Source organism: Saccoglossus kowalevskii, chromosome 3 (assembly GCF_978046115.1).
Source record: "Saccoglossus kowalevskii chromosome 3, keSacKowa6.1, whole genome shotgun sequence".
Taxonomy (NCBI): Eukaryota; Metazoa; Hemichordata; class Enteropneusta; family Harrimaniidae; genus Saccoglossus; species Saccoglossus kowalevskii.
Window position 1 is genome coordinate 37,530,431 of NC_140643.1, and position 23,282 is coordinate 37,553,712.

At 35.6% G+C, this 23,282-nt stretch overlaps 1 protein-coding gene across 1 annotated transcript; it reads right to left on the bottom strand.

The window, feature by feature from the left end:
• Positions 1-5,816: 5,816 nt before the first annotated feature.
• On the bottom strand, positions 5,817-22,179 carry LOC102808119 (uncharacterized). The gene is made up of 3 exons (XM_006823772.3): positions 21,842-22,179; positions 9,787-10,004; positions 5,817-8,515 (listed from the first exon to the last, which is right to left on the bottom strand). The coding sequence occupies exons 1-3, from the start codon at positions 22,111-22,113 to the stop codon at positions 7,818-7,820; spliced, it is 1,188 nt and encodes a 395-aa protein (XP_006823835.1). The 5' UTR covers positions 22,114-22,179; the 3' UTR covers positions 5,817-7,817.
• Positions 22,180-23,282: the final 1,103 nt, after the last annotated feature.

The following is a 23,282-nucleotide window of genomic DNA, read 5'->3' on the forward strand; positions in this document are numbered from 1 at the left end:
CCGAGCGGAGCTCATGGGTTGACCACACTTTTCGTCCGTCAACTTATTTTATTCAAACTAATTCTTCTCCAAAACAGTCAGCTGGATTGCCTTGCTATTCATACCACACATACATAGGATGGTTCTCTGACAATCTGATTAAAATCTGATGTACTGCACGACGTGTATTTTGTTATATACTTATTTTTTTAATTATTTTGCATTTTTTTAATGTTTTTTTTTACGTACGTGTGATTCGGTATATTTTAACTTGTTAGCTTTCGCAATTACTAGTACCAAAACAATTTAAAAAAATAATTACTATATGTATATTTATATTGAAATTTGCCAGTTTTCCTTTTGTACATTTGAACTTACCTGAAATGTGTTCCACTCTGCATGATACCCACGAGTATATTACTGATTATTGTACTATACAAACCTGTGTTGTTAGAAGAAATTCAAGATGGCCAACTCCCCTACAATCTGATGGTAGGAAAGTTATAAAAGAAGTTTAACCCATTCCATCAACTTGAAAAAACTTAACACATTTCAATTAAAGAATTGAAGATATCTGAGATAACTATATGTATAATATCAAAGCAATCGGACTTGAGGTCTTTAAAATGAAGTCAAAAATTTCACTTTTTACCAAAAATTACAAAGATATTCATCAAAACTCGGAAATTTAAGATATCACGAAATGAACAATCTGAGAGGTCCATCTGAGGTATATTTATTATATCAAAGCAATTGGACTTGCGGTTATCAACAAGAAGTTGAAAATATTACTTTTTAGTAAAAACGACAAAAATATTGACGCGGACAATCACTCATATGATAAACTCTGCTCGACAAAGTCGACAGCGGAGCTAAAAAAAAAAAACTATTTCAAGCCCAAGCAAGTTGCTCTCTGCATATTGATGACCAACACGTCGAGTGTCATGAATGTGGTCACGAATGTAGCCACCCTTGTGATTTATTGTTTCTGTGGACGATTTCAAATGAGGAATCAATGACGAATGACTGCCAAAAAAACGTTGACTAAAAAATCCAAAGCGTAGAATTCTAGTTCATCATCGAATTTATCAGCCACTCGCCTGATTGGTGGTTTAACTGTTAATTTATCTAAAGCAGTGATTGATTAAGGCCAAGATTTCCGTAAGTACAATTGTTAATAAAATTCCTAGAAGAATCATTCTAAACCATTTCAACCTATATATTTTATGAAAGCCCAGACATTACCCTAAATAAAAATCAATGGCATATTGGGCACAATCCTTAATTGGTCATGTGATCGCCAAGTAAATAACTTATTGAGACTTTGAACTTAACAAAAAACTGTATGCACGTCTGGGTAGTTGATAATTTCGATGATCAACAATCTCCGTTAGAACTGAATCGAATCGAATGTTTGTTTTCAGGCCACGATTTGCCAGCGTAGAGCGACACAGTTACATTGTACAAACATGATTAACGTGTTTGCTTGCTTGAGTGTGGTTCAAGTGTATCTCAAATAACAATGGAATGTACGTCGTTCGGGATTTATGAATACGGAGACAATAAAGAGGGGTGGCAAGGGGGGTAGCTGGTACAGTTTTACGGGAAATAAAAAGGGCTTTTTACAATTTACAAGGAAAAAAAGACGTTTTTACAGTTTACAGTGAAAATTGAATTTTGCAGTGAATTGTGTCATCTAGTCGTTTTACAGTTTCGAAAATGTAATTTTCCTGGAATATTCTTTACGACTTTTTTTTGATGTAAATTCTTGTACCTACCGAGAAAAATGACACATGTTTACAGTGTACGAAAAAAATATTTGATTGATTACGTTGTACGTCTAGCCTGTGATTACAGAATTACGAAATTTATTTTTTCTATTTACGTTGTACCATGGAACTATAAACTCCAGGAAGAACAACGAAACAAAGAGGATTACAAAAACCTTTGTCTTAGTTTTGTTTCCACAACATTAGTCATACGCCATGTTAGTTGCCGCCGATACGCCTTTATCAACCGCTTTGCTGGAAACGGAAAACTTGAAAAAAAAATTTCATATCTGCGCAGTAAAATATTTCGTTCACTACGCATGCGCAAACAAGTCGGTCTGCAGGGTGACCTTCAGTGTACCGGAAATCATGCAACGGGTCGGAGTTTTAGCGAGTTTTCATAATTTTCAATGTCGTTTTTAGATTACTTCTTGTTTTTTTCAACACTCAAAAAACTAAGGTTGCGAAAGTTTGCGAAACATGGGGTTTCGTATGCTGTTTGTTGTCGAGATATCCCGACTTATTCCGTGTTTCCCTTCGATTGCCAGAAGTGGCAATGTGTTTTTTTTTCACGTTGAATGTCGCTCATTTATCAGTATTTTTGTCTTGGCACCATTGTTTTTTATGCTATAACCGAAACAACTCGATCATGTGATTTCCCGAAGTCGCCCGATTGACTCCAAAAATGACCGATAATTTTGATAATTTTTTTATTAACACTTACACATTCCCCGGAGGGATTGGCAATGGTTACAAAAGTTTAAAAAGGAATAAAAGGTTACAAAACAGAAAATAGATAATAAAAAAAACAAAAAAAAAAAACAATCTAAGCTAATACATTACATATAATAGCTAGTATAAAATTATGATACTACGAAAGATAGTCGGAGATAAACGTTCATTTGCGTAAATCGGCTTATTTTTTAATGCGACGAAATACACAGTCAAAATAAACATTCGACATCGCGGCAACTATCATAGTTCAAAGGAAACGAAGTGGTTGTTCTTCCTGGGGTTTATAGTTCCATGGTTGTACGAACAAAAAAATATTGCAATTACGTTGAACGAAAATAACCCTTGCCCCCCTCAATAAACAAAAGATCCTTTGTTTGAACGTATGCGGAAATTATCACGGAACGTATTCCCACGTTCATATCGTACATGGCATTGTCGTCGTCGCAGGTCTCTTTTTTCTCTTCATCTTCAGTTTAATCATACAATAAATTAACGACTTCACTAATATAGATTAACGCGTGTCTGTAGGCTTAGTCTTTTCCACGAAACGAAACCCTAACCATAGACCCTGCCCTAACCCTTATTTTTTTTCATTGGCCTAATAATATCTGAGAAAATTTCACACTGTGAAACACGAAATGAATCAGTGTTCAACAATTCCAAAATGGCTGTCACGTCAGTCAGCAAAAAAATGAATCGAGCTGCAAAGGCGGAAACTAAATATTCTCGACAAATTTATTTCTGTGACGTGGCGATGTTTGAGGTCGTTCAAAATTTAAGGTTAGGGTTTCGTGGAAGAGACTAAGCCGTGCCGGTGCATTGTTTCCGTTGGGTCTTATGCAAATTAGTCAATGTTGTGTTTTCTACTAATCTGTTGTTTAATTTTGTTTGTACAATTTTCTGTGAAACACTTGCCAAAAAGGGATTTTTTATTACTAGTAATTCGGGTGAATTTTGACAAAACAATATAACCAAACCCAATATGAATACAGTAAGCATTAATTTTTGTGAAAAAGTAAAATTTAGTATCTTAATAAAGCCAAAAAACTCTACTACACCATATTCAGTGTAGTAAAATAATACCATTCTCACCAGTAGAGCAGTTGTTGATGTTTCACATCTCATGAATCGTGTGAACCCAAGTACCGTTTTCTAGACACATGGTGTGGCAGCCACTGTATCAATCAATTGAACTTACCATAGCTCAGTGTACGACACAAATCCTTGCTCACCCAAGTACATAAAAGAATATATATTGGTGTATATCCAGTCTCAGAACAGGGTAACATGAAAATAACAGATGTGACTGCATAAATACCCAAAGAGTCACTCTGTGAAGAAGCCTTACTGCATAAGGAAAGGAAGACAGTGTCCTGCCCAGGTGATCATAGGAATTATTTTTCCAGCTGTACAGTTTACCAATTTCTGGTGAAATGTGTGCTGGAATTACTGCACAACTGAGTGAAAAGTTGCAAATGTGTTGCTAAACCAGAAATACATGTATATTGATTGCAGAAATGAATTCTTAATCATAGACTTATGTCGTAATTGTCGTATGTCCTTGCCAATGGCATGAAAATATGAAAATTACTACACTTGTTTAATAAATAAGTTTCAGGTTATTAATAGTTTGGTCCAAAACAATCTATGGCAGTGTTTGAAGGGAGGTGACTGTCTAGCAGCGCGTCTTCAAATTTCATGTAAACAAACAATTTACTGTAAAATGACTAATTTTCACCGGGTTTTAATTTCGCTGATTTACCATTTCAGGCATATTCAGTGGGTATTAAATTCATGGTTTTATCATTTAGATAATGTGTTCTATGCTAAATTTTACATATTCACTGGGTTTTAATTTAGTGCATTTTCCAGTCAGTGAAATAAACAAAACAAGTCATTGAAAATGACACAGTCCCCGTTAAGTTCTCTTTGTGCTCGTCATATTAAAGCGGAGGGGTTGTCGCGAGTGTGTCCTTAAAACTTGAGTTCCAAGTGGCGTATACAACAGATTGTTTATTTACATCAAAACACGTGTTTCGTGTCATAGTAATATGGCCAAAATAAAAACAGCCGTTATTCGGCCATCTTTGATCTTATTATGAAACACACTGATATGTATGATGTGCCAAATACGAATGAAAATGGTACATGAATTGTGGAAATATAGTAGTAAGGCCAAAAAGTCAGATGGCTGTCAATCGGCCATCCTTGACCAGATTTTGAAACAAATTGTCATGGACATGCATCCTAACATGTATAAAGTACATGTATGTGCCAAATTTGAATGAAAACTGACAGAGCACGTCCAAGATACCGCATAAAAAAACAAAAACAAGATGCCTGCCAGTCGACCATCTTTGATCCAATTGTGAAATAAATCGTCATGGACATGTATCCTAACATGTATAATCTATGTACCAAGTTTGAATGACAACTGACAAAGCATGTCCAAAATACAACATTTTCAAAAAACAAGATGGCTGCCAGTCGGCCATTTTGAATCGAATCGCTAAACTACTGCATGTGCATATGTCCCACATAAGGTACTAGGCACATGCAAAGAATGAACGTAATCGGTCCACAGGATTCTAAAATATGACGGACAGACTGACGCACGGACAGACGGACACACAGACGGTCGGACGGACGGACAGACTCAGGAACTCACGAACAGTCAGGGACATGTATCCTAACAATTATGATCTATGTACTAAATTTGAATGAAAACTGACAAAGCATGTCCAAAATATTACATTTTCAAAAAACAAGATGGCTGCCAGTCGGCCATCTTTGATCCAATTGTGAAATAAATCATCATGGACATGTATCCTAACATGTATAATCTATGTACCAAGTTTGAATGAAAACTGACAAAGCATGTCCAAAATACAACATTTTCAAAAAACAAGATGGCTGCCAGTCGGCCATTTTGAATCAAATCGCTAAACCACTGCATGTGCATATGTCCCACATAAAGTACTAGGCACATGCAAAGAATAAACGGAATCGGTTCAAGGGATTCTGAGATATGACTCCGGACGGACGCACGGACGGACGGAGACCGAATTATAAGTCCCCGTTTTCGGACTTCGTCCGAACAGGGACTAATTAAAACCCAGTGAATAATTAACCACTTTATAGAATTTTACATGCATTGTACATGTCGCTATGGGTCCTATATCGAACAGGATGCGACGCAACAACCACCACCCTTTAAGGGAGATGCTCACGACAAATGAAAATCTAGGGCTCATTTAACCCAGTTGTTATTTATATATACATTTGGGGCCAGTAAACAGTCTCAGACAGTAAAAATGACACAGTGAGACAATACAAGTTTCAGCTACAGTTTAGTAACACTAAAATAATGAAAAACAATTATACCATAATCATTAATATGTATAAAGTTATCAAAGTTTCTTGCGATCTATAGCCATAGTATGCAGCATTGAAACATACAAGACTGCAATTGTGTTAAAAGTATAGTGGAAAATCATTACAAATTTGAAGATATAAATATTAACAAATATATAACCATGGTATCATATATGTTCAACCCTAAATATACTGTAAATCGATGAATTGTGACAATAAGTATGACCTCCAAAATGTCTCACATTCTGGTATTTTTTCTGATACAATTTCGCTATTTATAAGTATTTCTAAAATATTTATCCCCCAAAAAGTGAACACTTAACATTGAAGATCAAAACTGGTTAAAGAGAGTTGGGAGAGTAATTGAAACCCGTGAAATGCAGTATCTTCTAAAATCAAAGTGGATTAAAGTTTCCTCTATGAATTAAGCATGTTTAGTTTTTTTTCATAGAAACTACATAAGACTGAAAAGCTTTATCAACATGAATCAAACTTGCAGTTGATGTAAAGCTTACAGTTAACAGAGGCAGAGGATGGCGAATACATTTATTTAACCTCATAGAGGTGAACGTTCGTTTATAGATATGCCAGAACTGTCCTGGAGATAATACTAAGCAATTAGTTAATAGATCATTGAAATAAGCTGCAAATAGTTGAATAGTTTATTCACTCAATGAATCACATAATGATTCTATCTGACAATGGTGAAGAATCCTTCCAAAAGATGCTGTCTCTATGTCAATCAAGATCTTGGATAAAATCTAATCAATTCATATTTATGTCAATGGTAACCCCTCCTGAAAAAGCCATGACAATTTGAAATATCACTAAGTAATCATTCCCCGAATTATTGATTCCATGTCAACTGGATCCACATATCTACCAAAATCTAACTTATTATATCGTATCAGCAATATTTTCCTGCAAATTTTTAGTGATCTAAACAAAACAAAAATACTCAAAATCGGAAGAAAACAAATTAAACTTCTGTCTGCATGAAATTATGTTCATTTTAAAATTTGTCTTTTGATAGATTTGATGTCATAATAAATCTATTTTTGAAAAGTATCAGTTGACGAGCAACACTGCACACACCACTACATTGCACATGCACAACATATTGATGGCTGTGTAGCTCACTCAAGTGAACCAACTCACAGTCGACAGTCAATTATACTGGTTTTGCCTCCTATTTTCTTGTATAGTGACTTTCCACTTTGTCAAACTGTCTATATATAAAATGTCCATCATTTTAGTTTATTTTCCCACCTTAACACAAACGTAAAGCCAATTTTCGATTGATACTGATCTAGTATCAACAGTGACATTCTATTTTAACCATAGCTTGCTGAAATTAAAACAGAGTATCATCCAATCATAGTAAAGTATTCATGACACTGATACACATGTACATTATAATATCATCTTATAGTAGTAAATATACTAGATCATGTGGACAATCATTTCAAAAGTTAACAAAAAAAATTCAGCATACCGGTACTAAAGATAGTACATATTTTACTTTATGAACATTACCTCCTGAATTTGTCTCTTGGACTTAAGTGGGCTGACATCTTTCTCTATCCTTGTTCATTATTGATGGATCAATGTGAAGAAGAATAATTATTAGAAGATAATTATCATAGGAAAAAAAACACTTAAAACATTTGGTTGAATATATTCCACCAATGCTATATAACTGTAGAGTGCACAACCATCTTACTTAAAGTCGCACTGTGCATATTAATTACCTAATTTGCATAAGATAATGCAAAAAAACTTTTTCTCTATTCATTTACAAGAGTATATTACTCGATATACACTAAACAAATATCAGGTCCATGAGTCACATTTAAAACCACTAGTTCCACAGAACATTTACTACAGGCTTGCACCACAATATGTAAATCAGCTTTTGTAAATTTCACAATGCGAAAGTTACAAATATCTGTTCACTAATCATTTTCTGTGTTGGTTTCTTGATCTCCATTGTAAGTATGAAATACTTTCAACCAATTCCACTTCTCGTTGACGAAGTCGACGTTCGTCTTCCAATATTTTCATTTCCCTGTCCCTAGAACTTTTCAAAAGAATATGACAGTTTTCTAGCTCTTGTCTAGTTGCTCGAAGTTCAGACACCGCTGTGGTAATGTTTTCTTGTAAGTGATCTCGAGAATCTTCGTCAACGCGATGCAAGAGTGTTGTTTCCGATTCATGAAATACTTTAGTCTTGTCGTTAAAACTATGTGGAGGTGGTGGCTGTTGACACATAGGGTCCATGTTCACATTTCCTGTTCTATCAGAATTAAGAGATGGCGGTAGGCCTGGGGGTGGAAGACAAGATGGGTCAAGACTTTCGACAGGTTGGCGTCGATTTGATATGCCATCAGCAATAGGTATGTTAGAAATTATCGCACTTCGATGTCCATCAACATCATCTTTAGATAAATTGTTAATTGCCATATGTCTTGGTGGTTGGGATGTGGAAAGGTGTCTTGGTGGTTGGGATGTGGAAAGGTGTCTTGGTGGTTGTGATGTGGGAAGGTAACTGGACAAAGGTCGAGGTGATCCGCAGCTACCACTTGGCAGTTTATAATTTGGAATACTATTACCATCATTCAATTCTGGATGGACTCTAGTACTACTTTTATATTCATCTATTGATACAAAAATAAACAAGTCATTGTCAATGACACGTCCCCGTTCCGTTCATATTTGAGTGACATATACATTCAAAGCAGATCATGACCAAATACTCAGACCACTTTCAGTGGTCTGATCTGAAGTGCACCTGCATATGTACAAAACATTGTACTAAATCTGAACAAAATCCATCCATGCATGACTGAGATTCGGTTCCGGAATTGTGAAAATACGTGATTTTGATGCATTTTCGGCCTTAAAATGGCCATCATTCAGCTATTGTTAAGCGGATCATGAAACAAATGCACATATCTATTTGTGACATGATGTACCATGTGTGTGTGAAGTTTTAATTTGATCAATCCAGACATGTCTCGGATACGGATCCAGAACTGAATTCTTTAAAACAAAATGGCCGCCTGTCGGCCATTTAGAACTTGATCCAATAAAAAAAAATGACGTGCATCAAGGTCCTATTATGTTTAATGTATGTACCAAATTTGAACAAAATCCGCCCATGCATAACTGAGATCCGGGTCCAGAATGGTGAAAATGTGCGATTTTGATGCATTTTCGGCCTTAAAATGGCCGCTATTCGGCTATCGTTAATCGGATCGTGAAAAAAATGCATGTGCATATGTCCCATATAATGTGTGATGTATGAGTGAAGTTTGAACTCAATCGGTCCATACATGTTCGAGATACAGGTGATCACGGACGCACGGACGCACACAGGGCAAACCATAAGTCTTCGGTTTCGGACTACGTCCGAACGGGGACTAAAAAGTTATAGAAAATTATGAAATCATTTCTAAAAATCATTCTGAGTTGCACAGCATCATACACCAATTTTATATAACGAAAGGCATAAAATGGATACCTATGATTGTTTCTATGGAAACAAAAAAGCTACATCTCCTCAAGAATTGTATACATTAATTTCCTGAGAAGTCCAGTTAGAACATACTATAACTGCATCCAACAACAATTAATTCACACAATCCATAATGTCATTAAAACAAAATGGCGCCAGTCAGCCATTTTAAATGCGATCTGAAAATCAATGCATCAAGGTCCCATAATGTCTAACGTTTGAACAAAATCCATCCATAAATGCTCGATTTTGATGATTTTTCAGCACAAAAATGGCCACCATTCGGCCATCTAAAATTTCTAGAGATTCATTTGTGTTTTGTTGAGTTTTCCAACCATTGCCCAATTTAAAAACAAATTTGAAAACAGGAAAATAACATCCAGAATTAAAAAAAACAAAATGTATTCTTACCCTGTTTACTTCTCAAGTAAGTTGATATTTCGACATAATTAGCTAGTGTAGCTTCTTCAGTTGCAGTTTTCCATTTGACATTTTTCAAGGTGACATTGGCACCACATTCCACCAGATATCGTACAACACCTAGATGTCCTCGAAAAGCTGCTAAGTGTAAAGGTGAATCGCCATAATGAGTCTGTGCATTTATCGATGCACCCATTGGAACCAAGAATCTATAAATAGAAAACCCAAATAAGGAGATCCTAGTATAACTGGTTTTGCACAACGATGGTCATACATTTTCACCTTTGAGTCACCATGCGTTCATAGCATTTACAAATACACTTGCATCACATCTTTGCATCACATAACCTTTTCAAAAAAATTCCCCAAATAGTCCCAATATAGTCTGCACCTGCCTTCAAACATGCCCAAATTTTTTGAGTAAAAATTTGAAATTGACTAAAATTTTGTATGTGTGCACCAAAATTAGGGTTCATTTTCAGAAATATTGAAGAATATAAGTAACCACAAAAAAAGTTTACGATGGAGTCAACAACATTTTTCTTGGCTCCATTTCCATGATTTTGTTAAAAAGTTGCAACTGCTTTCTGTGCCGACATGGAGGGGTGTTATATTTAAGTATGCCACTGGTTGCCGAACGCTAGCAGGAAAAATTGTTTAAATTAATAAAAAAAAATGCTGAAACTTATAAATATCATAAGGAAGGAAATAAACTCCACACATGGGTTTTTTAAACAATAATTTTGTGAATTATGTCAGATTGAAAAATGATATAAACTGCCACTAGACAGTCAAAGGTGTATGTATGTATTTATTGAAATATAACTTGTCTTGGTACCAACTTTAAACAAGCCGGTCCGGTCTAGACATGTCATGGACTGAGATGATGTTGGAAGCATGTACGCGCATTTGAACATACTAAACCCAAAACATAAGTCCTCATTCCCATTTTGTCTGCATGACAGAGAACTAAACTAAAAATACTCAGCCAGTCTATTCAAAGCTCAATGTGTGGCTGTAGTAAGCATTTTGAACAACACAACCAAAGAAATGGGCGTCCACTGAAACAAATAAACAGATTTCATTAATTTTTCAATATTGTTTTATTATATGCTGTTGTGCACAAAATACAGATACTGGTAAAAATATATGGTCACAAGACACAGAAAATAAATAGTTTTGAGCTGTATACATATTTATCATTGGTTTCCATGGTAAACAGTTTTTAAAAGTTCATCTGGTTATTTGATGCAAAAAACAGTTATAAAATGAATACTTAATGTTGTCATGAATTTGTAGGGAATTCTGATGAATATTATTTATTTCTTGTAAAAAAATAATTCACCACATACTGCTGAAAACCTCCACAGATAGCCACGGATTGCTGATGGATATTATTCCAAAAATGTTATGCATTATTCTAGGCTGTTTTTCCCTCAATAGTTAATATGTACTGGACAAAAATCTGTTTAGTGCAATCAATTAATTATGTAAGACTTTTAGAACAAACAAATTTAGATAACATTTTCACGCTATTTATTAGGTCGAATACATGACCTAACGTACTGGTAGCGATTTATTAGTGTCCATAAAAGGAGGAAGATTGAAAACAAGGAAATAACAGCAAGAGAGAAGTATTTACGACATGCCACCCTTAAGCTGTCTGAAACACCGTAAAATTACTTTGTACTTGAGATGTTTTTATCGATAGCTATTTAGGTTCAAAATATTTGTAATCGTTATGTTTTATTATTATTTTATAGGGTGAAAAAGGAATTTTATGTAAATGCTAGACACAATCTTTGTGAATTCTATGTTAATCTTAGTCATCAGTGAGTTTGCACAGAGTAGAACTATGAACAGAGTGTTGCAAGGAATGCTGGGAGCTTACTAGGAAGAAAAATGGCACACTAGCGAATCTGTGGTGAGATATTGAATCCAGCCGTGAGTGATACTGATCAGCTCCATGAATTGTAGCAGTCAAATAGAACGTTACAAATTTAAATTTGACTATTTCATTGCAGTTTCAGATGTCACTGTGGGACCAACAAGTGACTATGTGCAGTTTGGCCTGAATTGACTAAAATCTCTTACATTGTCAAATATTTAGCAGGGATACAGCTACCTACTTTGCCAGAAGTCACGCCGATAAGCAGCTGACCTACACTGCCAATCTCATATGGCATGCGGTGATGCTGATAACGCAAAGTGTGCAGTAGTATAAGGTATTGATTTGGGGTTCATGGTACAAATCTGATAAATAAAAAGCTTAACGTTCACAATTATCAATTATCATTTTTAACCTATGTTAAAAGACCATGTTAGGAATGAAGAACTGCTAACCAGGACTGGGATGGAGAAATTGAGCACTACAGTAATGAAGAGGAGATGGAAATTTATTGGGCACACATTAAGGGAGGAACCCACAAGCATCTGTAACACAGCATTGACATGGGCACCAGAAGGGAAAAGGAAACGGGGTAGACCCAAAACAACTTGGCGACGCACTGTAGAGAAGGAAAGAAACAAGGCTGGATGGAAGTCATGGGCGGAAGTCAGAGTTGCAGCAGCTGATAGGACAGAATGGAGACGTTCAGTGGAGGCGCTATGTGCCACTAGGCATCTGGAGGATAGGTAACAGGTAACAACATTTTTAACCTATGATTTAAAATTAATCACCCACTGTTCTCAAGACATGACACGTGTGCATCACAAATGCTTAGAAGTAAGAAAGACTGCCTTATTAGTGCATTGCGTTGATGGATTTCCTAAAATGGGAGACATTGACCTGTTTGAAATGATTCACCCTTTTGTCTACATTAAACATAGACATCATCAAATCACTGAAATGAATGGACAACCAGCAGGAATAGGAAACAGGTATTAGCCCAGTTGAAGAAGATGGCAGAGTCACAGTCGGGGTAACTACGCATGAACGAAACTTAAGTTCTTGATTGCATCAGATTAGCAACATTACATACCTGTTTATACATTCTCAATTAACCACAGATATTAGGACACATGTATTGTATAATTGGGGCCAATGTCTTAATCTTAACTGCATGCGACTACCAGTTGCTTTTAGGTTACGTTAGTTTCAGAAAAATTTTCTACTTAAATTACTCTATTATCATTAACTTCACAGCTTTGTCTGTTGTGACGATCGCGGACCAACATTGCTGTCCATTGGCACTCAAATATCTGGGGCTCCTTAAATTGGGAAATTATTAACTAGTTGCCAGAGTGCCCTCAAGCAAGTGTTTATGGACATACAGCAGGGCCCTCTAACTCATTCCAAAATTATTCTATAAGGTCCAATAGAATTTCTGGCAATAAACTGGTAAAGTATTCAGGTCATATGACTTAATATTATAAGACAAGAGGTAGGGTAATGTATTTCAAAACAATCAAATTGTATTGAATATATATTGCCATGATACTCACTGAGCATGCAACCTTTATAAGGAAGTGTATATTGAAAGTAAACTTCCTTATTCTTGGTGGGTACTTGCATCTTCACATTTTTATTATTCACCCCCCCCCCCTCCCCCCAGCAAATAAATTTCCACTGTGAACAATTTGAGATCTTATTGTGTATTGAAATTGTCACTCCCAAAACTTATTTCTACACGACAACATTTTTGTGATATTGCTGGTGTTGACAGGTTTGACGTTTCCACTCAAATTTGCATCAATAATTAAATAATTATAAGTTTTATTCTTTTCTTTCACTTTCATTACTGAACTGTTCTCACAAGACATTAAATTTTAGCTTTTAATGATTATAAATAATTGCACAAGGGCATATTTTCAGTTTAAAATAAAATATTACCCAGTGTATATATTAATTACATGTATATGGTAAAACCAATGCTTATTAGCCATTTCTTGTAGTGCTAGTAGCTAGGTGTGTTAGACCTTAAGTACAGACCAATACAGTGTGTGCTAGAACAGTTTGCTCAGATTTTAGTGCCCTCAAGTATGTCACAACGACCAATTATTATTTTTTTTTGTTTTCAATTTCAAAGATTTCCTGCTATATTCATTTTAGTATGTCATTTTTGGTATAACCAACAGCGTCAAGAAACAAATAGACAAAAAAGACTTGATTCCAGTTACATTGCCTTATACATATACTGCATTTGTCACTGTTTTATAACTACGGAACTAAAACGTATACATCCCTAATTTAGTGAGAAATCAGTTAGTATGCCGAGAGAGTTGTACATTCCTGGTATAATAATCCCAGCTAGGAATATAGTTTTAATTAATCTTGGCCTGTGTGTGTAACCTAAACACAACTATTGTCAACAAGTTTTATATAGAGGGTGCATTTTTCTGTTTATATCCAACCGTTATATATAAATGACATGCCGGATTAAGCTAGGTTCCTTTCATTAAACATTAAATACTACGTACTAGTATTCAATAGATTGCTCCACACTTTACTTTACTTGGGAAAAAGTTGACTCCATCTCACATTTTTGCATGAAATTTCCATTGTGTTCATTTTTATTTGAAAATTACATTAAATGTAAATCTATTTCCAAAACAACTACTGAAATATTATATATTTCTATCAGAATTTTAAGCTATGAGCAAGGCCAGAAACTGAAAGAATACAAATCAAGCATTTTTCATCATTCGCTTTTAACCAATTAATGCACCGATTTGTCTCAGATGCTGACAACTCAACATTTTTGATATGGGTACCTAGAACTTTTTAAGTCAGAATTAAGACAAATCTGATATAAAAAGAAGTTAGTAGTCAGGTTGAGGAAGAAAAAATGCCAATTTGTTCAAAAACACACTCAAACAATTTGATAATCAGACTAATGAGAAAACATATTCATTCTCGTTAATTATGGAAAGAAAACTTAAATTCTCCTCACAGCACAAATGATAAAGATGGCAATAAAATGAGAACAAATAAATTGTATTTGAAAATAGAAACATACCTAACCAAAATAACAAACTTCAGCTTCACTGCTACAAAAGTCACTGTGACTCACTGTCTTAAAGATCCCAATGAAATGTTTACTGCTACAAAAGTCACTGTGACTCACTGTCTTAAAGATCCCAATGAAATGTCCACTGCTACAAAAGTCACTGTGACTGGGAATGTTTTGGGTTCAGCAATGTGATGGGTTTGTTTTGGGTTCAGCAATATGATGGGTATGTTTTGGGTTCAGCAATGTGATGGGTATGTTTTGGCTTTAGCAATATAATGGAAATGTTTTGGGTTCAGCAATGTCATGGGTATGTTTTGGGTTCAGCAATGTGATGGGTATGTTTTGGGTTTAGCAATATGATGAATATGTTTTGGGTTCAGCAATGTGATGGGTATGTTTTGGATTCAGCAATGTGGTGGGTATGTTTTGGATTTAGCATTGTGATGGGTATGTTTTGGGTTCAGCAATGTGATGGGTATGTTTTGGGATCAGCAATGTGATGGATATGTTTTGGTTTAGCAATGTGATGGGTACATTTTGGGCTTAGCAATGTGATGAATATGTTTTAGATTCAGCAATGTAATGGGTATGTTTTGGATTCAGCAATGTGGTGGGTATGTTTTGGATTTAGCATTGTGATGGGTATGTTTTGGGTTCAGCAATATGATGGGTATGTTTTGGGTTCAGCAATATGATGGGTATGTTTTGGTTTAGCAATGTGATGGGTATGTTTTGGTTTAGCAATGTGATGGGTATGTTTTGGTTTAGCAATGTGATGGGTGTGTTTTGGGTTTAGCAATGTGATGGGTATGTTTTGGGTTTAGCAGTGTGATGGGTATGTTTTGGGTTTAGCAGTGTGATGGATATGTTTTGGGTTTAGCAATGTGATAGGTATGTTTTGGTTTAGCAATGTGATGGGTACATTTTGGGCTTAGCAATGTGATGAATATGTTTTAGATTCAGCAATGTAATGGGTATGTTTTGGATTCAGCAATGTGGTGGGTATGTTTTGGATTTAGCATTGTGATGGGTATGTTTTGGGTTCAGCAATATGATGGGTATGTTTTGGGTTCAGCAATATGATGGGTATGTTTTGGTTTAGCAATGTGATGGGTATGTTTTGGTTTAGCAATGTGATGGGTATGTTTTGGTTTAGCAATGTGATGGGTGTGTTTTGGGTTTAGCAATGTGATGGGTATGTTTTGGGTTTAGCAATGTGATGGGTGTGTTTTGGGTTTAGCAATGTGATGGGTATGTTTTGGGTTTAGCAGTGTGATGGATATGTTTTGGGTTTAGCAATGTGATAGGTATGTTTTGGTTTAGCAATGTGATGGGTACATTTTGGGCTTAGCAATGTGATGAATATGTTTTAGATTCAGCAATGTAATGGGTATGTTTTGGATTCAGCAATGTGGTGGGTATGTTTTGGATTTAGCATTGTGATGGGTATGTTTTGGGTTCAGCAATATGATGGGTATGTTTTGGGTTCAGCAATATAATGGGTATGTTTTGGTTTAGCAATGTGATGGGTATGTTTTGGTTTAGCAATGTGATGGGTATGTTTTGGTTTAGCAATGTGATGGGTGTGTTTTGGGTTTAGCAATGTGATGGGTATGTTTTGGGTTTAGCAGTGTGATGGATATGTTTTGGGTTTAGCAATGTGATAGGTATGTTTTGGTTTAGCAATGTGATGGGTGTGTTTTGGTTTAGCAATGTGATGGGTATGTTTTGGGTTTGGCAATGTGATGAATATGTTTTGGGTTCAGCAATGTGATGGGTATGTTTTGGGTTTAGCAATGTGATGGGTATGTTTTGGGTATAGCAATGTGATGGGCATGTTTTGGGGTTAGCAATGTGATGGGTGTGTTTTGGTTTAGCAATGTGATGGGTGTGTTTTGGTTTAGCAATGTGATGGGTATGTTTTGGTTTAGCAATGTGATGGGTTCAGCAATGTGATGGGTATGTTTTGGGTTTAGCAATGTGATGGGTATGTTTTGGGTTTAGCAGTGTGATGGATATGTTTTGGGTTTAGCAATGTGATGGGTATGTTTTGGGTTCAGCAATGTGATGGGTATGTTTTGGGTTCCGTATGACAACGGCGGTATGTTTTAGCTTTTGCATTTTGATTTATGGGTATGTTTATATATTTGAGTTCAGTATGACCATTTAATTTAATAGTACTGTGAAAGTATTGATAGTGATTACCATTTTCAAACACTAGGAATACAACTTATACTTAAGTATAGTAGATTGTTAGGCCTTTACATTAGACATCTTCTAAAGTAAATGACATGTATTAAACATAGCTTTCTAATTATTGGTGACATATTTTTTAATCTTAATCTTAATTGTTAATATTCCTATCAGTTTTAATTAGAACCTTAGAGTCTCTAAATTTATTCCATATCATAGGAGTCTGAAATTGAGAGGATCATATGCTGTTACTTACTAAATTTATTTATCAAGTTTAAGAAATGTATAAAGTTTGAACATTAACGGTCAGAGCATATCAAATACATGGCTCTGATGTGCATATGTATAATATCATGTATGATGTATATGTGAAGTTTGATTGTGATTGGTCCAGGCATGTCTAAGATACAGGTGCGGACGACTGCATGCACACACGCACAGAGGTCAAAACATAAGCAGTATTTACTCTAGAATGCGCGTTTCCCCGTCTACTACACTTTGTGCACCCTTTTAAAAAAAAAATACTCCAAGGGCGAAAATCGCCTTTTTCCTCACTGCCCATTGAATTCTTTTAATAATAGCCTATGCGTGTATTGGACTGTGACGCGCCAACTATATTTAAAAACAGTACCTTCTTTGGGTATACATACGTAAGTTGGAATAGCCCGCATTGAGTTTTCGGAGTGCGAGAGTGGCAGGGTGAAGCAGTTTGCCAAGCAACAAAGAAATGTCCTTCCTGCTTGTTACATGATTTAATTAATTATTTTGCACGTACAATTGTTGATTATTAATTAGTAGTGATAATATTAACGTAAAAAAATTAATTCGTTGAATTGCTATGAAATACAAATAAATTTCATCTTAGTTTCATTGTAAGCGAATGATTCCGGTCGCATATTAATTAAATGCTTGATGCTGGAGAATATCCGCCATATTATGACCTGGGACAGAGTTCTTTGACCTGATAGGTCAAATCGCTAATTAACCAATCAAAATGGTGGATGATGCCAACGTGCTCAAATTATCGTAGCTCATTTAATATGTTAATGTTATTGAACGCAACATGGAAGAGATTTACCGATATTGTAGTACAATCTTTTGGCTTGGATTTAGATGGGAAAACAGCATGATTTTTTTTTAAAACAAAAAATTAGTTGTTTTCAAAAGATAAACTGAGCATTTGAAGAAAAATGTAACATTGTTTACAGTGATAACAGCTCATTGTCGAAAAAAAAGCTTACCCATTCACGCTAGTCAGGATAAAAATCATACTCTTGAATAGGAGTCAATGACTACGGTAAAATTTAAATTAGACTATATTAAGCGTACGGAATGATTTAAATGTCTGAATAATGACGCCAAAATATTTATAAAAAAAATACCTTAAAAACCTGCTGATAAAACATGATTTCTTGGTCTCATTTTATTTCAAAAACCAAATTGCCGTTTAAAGTGCCGGTGCAATGCCCACCCGTTTCCCATTTTAGATCTGTGTCCCACTGAAATGGGCAGTTATTGATTTTTTTGCTGAAAATGATTGATTTATCCAAGTAAATTTGGGATATTTCTTGTGTTGTAGTCATGCCCACCTATCCTGAAATGGTCGACTGTTTCCGGATTTCCGACTCTCGTTGAAAGTGCGCCACCAAATGACAAAATGTGAGAGGAAGTCATACCCCTGAGCCGTAATAACACTGGTCATTCAATATACTTTTAAACGATATATACATTTTTCGGTCGGCGTTTTTTTTCTTTTTTTTTTGTCTATTTTATTTTTTTTTGAGAGGGAGTTTTTAGATGTTGTGTTGTGGGCAGTTGCAGTGAAACGTATAGTCATAGTGTATGTATTCACAAGTCTCTAATCGATCCGAAGGTGCAACATCAATGGACGAAAGCCACTTAACCTCAGATTCTTTTTTTTTTTTTTTGGAAAAACTGTCCTCGTTCATGAAAAAAACAACTGGGTTTAAAGAGAAACGCCGACAACGTAAACCTGACACAACACTTTTGAAAGAAATAGATTACGGACCAGCCCATGATCACCGAGGCGGATATCAGAAGAGAGAGAGACGTCCGGCAAGTGTTTCAAATGAGCTGACTTTTTTTGCAATCCTGATTATCGTTTTATAGAGACCATTTAGTTCCTGTTAAGTAAAAAGACAGCAATAATTTTGACAGTGACACAAAAACGAAGCGTCGAACAAATAGGAAATTACACAGCCTTACACACTGCTAATTGTTTTCATTTTCGAAGGCTAAAGCACAGTCCCTCTATCTATAGAGGGACTGTGGCTAAAAGTCTCTGAATTGTTTGGTGATTGGTGTTGAATGTCGAATTCACACCTCTGTTCTTTTTTTACCTTCATGCATGGAGCGCCTCCATGCTTGCAGCTTGATCTGTGTAATAATTTATGAAATAAGAATCCGGGCTTTGTCAATGAGTTTCCACCAAGTAAAGTTTTAATAAGATGTTATAATTATGACAATCACGCCATGGATCACGCTAACTCGAATCCACTCTGAATTTATCTGTATGTGTGTCGATCTCGATTATTTTTGCTATCCAATTAAACGCTGCTTTTAACGCACTTGCCCTTGTCGTGACCCGACGCGTTCACCTATTTCAACAAAATGTCAATTTATTTCCACGCGGCTGTCATTTATTTAGTAACTGTGATTTGTCGTTTTTCACTATGGTCTAATGTTTAGAATGTCAAAATATGTTCTCTTTTATTTTAATTTGAAAAGTTTTACTCAGACGATCGATGAAATAAAACAATGTAGTGACGTGCCTAGTAACCTGCTAAATAACGAGATAATTCCGACGTCAAATTCTATTTTGTCCAGCGACAGTGTACAAACGTGCGCCGGTGTCGGCGACGATCACGGTGACCAACTACACCAGAACGGACATATTTTGCATCTAACTCAACCCCATGGAACAAAAATTTATACTATGTGTTCATTATGGTCCATTCTTTCTCGCCGAACAAGTACATAAGTGACAATTTAGTCAAAGACGAGAAAACTGTACAAGAAATTTGCCTTATTTACACTTATCAGCAATGCAAGCTGCCATGCGACTTCCCCTTCTGACGTCACAAGGGGAATTTCTGTATGCAAACGAGAAGCTAATGAGGAGCCTCGTTTTAAAATACACAAAAATAAAGTTGCTGTAGACTGAGTTTAAAACACATTTTTTCACTTAAAAAAAATAATTCATGCTTAGAAACATAAAAATTAATAATATTTATGTATCAATGGATAATTTTAGGCGTAAAAATAGCAGCCATTTCACAGGCACTTTAATGGCCAAGGGCAAATTTATGGCAGAATCTGGTACATTTATAGAAAGGTTTACTCTGATTGTAAGGTAATGTTCAGAATGTTATTAACATTAAAATAATAACAAATAATGAAATAACATACATTTCAGAACACAAAATGCAGAACATAACAATTGCTAACAATGAAGAACATAATGAAAAAATACTGCTAATGTTTCAATAAGAAAATTTATGCTTATTAGAAATTTCCCCCTTGTTATAGGAAATCCCCCTCTATTCTGATCTGAAGGGACAAAAATCCCCCCACAAATACAAAGCTGGAGGAAACATTGCATAAGTCCCTGTTTTCGGACTGTGTCCCAACGAGGACTAAAAAAATGAGAGCATCAATGTCCCATTAACTTTAATCCATGTACAAAGTTAAAACAAAAACTGTTCATGCGTGATCAAGATCTGGTTTTGAAATAGAAAAAAATTTGGTTTTGGTGAATTATTCACATTAAAATAGCCGCCATTCAGCCATCTTTAATCAGATCATGAAATGAATCAAAGTGCATATGTCGCCTGAGATATGCGATGCGTTTGTGAAGTTTGAATGTAATCAGATCAAGCATATCCAAGCTATAGGTGGAGATGCACACACACACACACACACACACACGGATGAAAGTCAACACATAAGTCCCCGTTTTTAGACCACTTCCGATGTGGAAGAGATTTGCCAATGTTGTAGTACGGTCTTTTGGCTTTGATTTTGATTGGAAAACGGCATTTTTTTTTAAGATAAAAAAAATAGTTGTTTTCAAAAGATAAACTGAGCATTAGAAGAATAATTTAACATTGTTTACAGTGATAACAGCTCATTGTCGAAATGAATCTTACCCATTCACTCTAGTCACAAAAAACATACTCTTGAATAAAAACTTAAACTCTATTTTAGGCGTCAGGAAAGATTGAAATGTCTGAATAATTACGCCAAAATATTTAAAAAACAACTTTAAAAATTGCTGAAAATTTCTTGGGCTCATTAAATTTTTTTACGAGAACGAATTTACAGCAGAATCCGGTATATACATCGTGCCTGTGTGACTGATCGGATACTTTTTGTATGATGAAAAAATACACAAAATGCAAGACCACATGTGAACCCGGTCATTCTAACCAATAAAGTAAGAAATATTTTTTTCTATATATGTTCTACCCCAACATATACAAAAAACAACACATGCATTAAAATGTTTATAATGTCTAACACAGTATATCGAGTTGTTCGGTGACCTCAGGTCAAAATTCTATACAACTGTATAGATTATATAGGTCTTGACTACGCGAATACTACAAGACTTTGGCGCGATATTAAACTGTAAATATATTATGACAATCATTCACTGATTTGGGGAAGGAGAAATTTATTGTTTTTCAGTCCATCATTGGGCATAGAATGGTTTGCCCTAAGTCTGAAAAACGATATCAATTGATTTTTGTTTTGCTATTTCCTTGTTCCGCATACCATGGCGGTCCTCTATAGCTACAACTAGCAATTCAAACGATCTCGCGTAACACCGGTTCTGGAAGGTGACATTTAAGGGGAGTTTGTTTCAGTTGAAAACTTACCGTACTATCTGCTCGTGGCCATTTTCTGCTGCAGCGTGTAGAGGTGTAGCTCCCCATACCGTGTATAAGCCAAGATTAGCGCCAAACGAGATCAGCAACTGCACGATAGCTAAAAAGCCCTGGGCACACGCAGTGAAGAGTGCGGTCTCCCGTCTGTCGGTGTCTTGAAAGTTAACGATACTGCAATTGTCTGAGTGCTTCAATATTGACTCCACACCTTCGATGTTGCCTTTCTTCACTTCAGCAATAAGAGAATTCATGATAACAGTCATAGTCACAGTGACTCTTGCAACCCTCGTCCAGCCAACACCATGCTTCGAATCACTTTGAACAATAACACACTAACATTACTTCCGGGTCAGACGGCTATAAAAAGGCACAGGTCATCGCGTACAAAGATTTTTGCAGCTATGACGTGTGATTCTGTTATTTTATAAGGCCTTAATAATAATAATAATAATACAACCGCAATCATTGTTTTTTCCCAGTGTGCTTTCTATATATTTAGATACTCACTCAGAATCATTTGTCTGAATGGATATTCGACTGAATAAAGACAGGTGATTTGTTTGTTTCCGAAGTGTCTGCGACATACTAATTTTGACACACATCATCAAGTTTTCAGTTTTTTCCTCAGCACCAAATTTTTGTTTAGAGTCAAATTTCCAAAAAGATGCATAAATGGATAGTTTTTGAAATAAGAGTTCATTAAGACCGCGTCATCCCCTAATCCTCCAAATAACTATACGTGTACGTGTCCCGAAGAGTGGCACTGGAGGGGCAGGGTTAAAATTAAAGTTACAGGTGAGGGAGCATAAGGAAGTCTCACCCAATTTCCATGTCACAACATTATACACAAACAAATAATAGTAATTTTCAGAATGTCTAAGTAATGTACCTCTGATAGTACATATACATTTTTACGCATGTAACGAAAGCAATTTTGAGATATGGTGAGAACTTTTTACCATAAAACTCAATTGTAAATGGCTCAAAATAACCATTCTCATGGATGTTTGGACAGTCCTTTAAGCGCAAATTATTTTGGTGACATATATACATATATTTGGTTTTGTGAGCATGGAATAAAACACTAGTGTAAACGTCAGGGAAATCAGATCATGTGTTGTAATGTCATTGCGTGTGTAGTAATGGACCACGCACACACGTACGTGCGGCTGGACATTAATTTGTGAAATGTCAATGCCCTATTTATTATTTGTGTATAACACAGGCGGATGCAAGTTGTTAGTGTGGGTGGTTGGATGAGTGTGCGTGTGTGTGTGTGTGTGGGGGGGGGGGGTCGTTATTGCTGCATTGTATTGAAAGGGATATTTGTATATGCTTGGATACATATGAGTATATACACCCTTCTATTTCCGCCACATTTTGTTTAGCTCCATGATATTGGCTCGTTACTTTATGTACCCAAATATCCAGG

Coding starts and splice junctions, on each gene's coding strand:
- LOC102808119 (XM_006823772.3), bottom strand. CDS start 22,113: ATGACTGTTATCATGAATTCTCTTATTGCTGAAGTGAAGAAAGGCAAC. Junction 10,005..21,841: donor GGCCACGAGCAGATAGTACG/GTAAGTTTTCAA, acceptor TTCTATTTATAG/ATTCTTGGTTCCAATGGGTG. Junction 8,516..9,786: donor TTACTTGAGAAGTAAACAGG/GTAAGAATACAT, acceptor TTGTATCAATAG/ATGAATATAAAAGTAGTACT.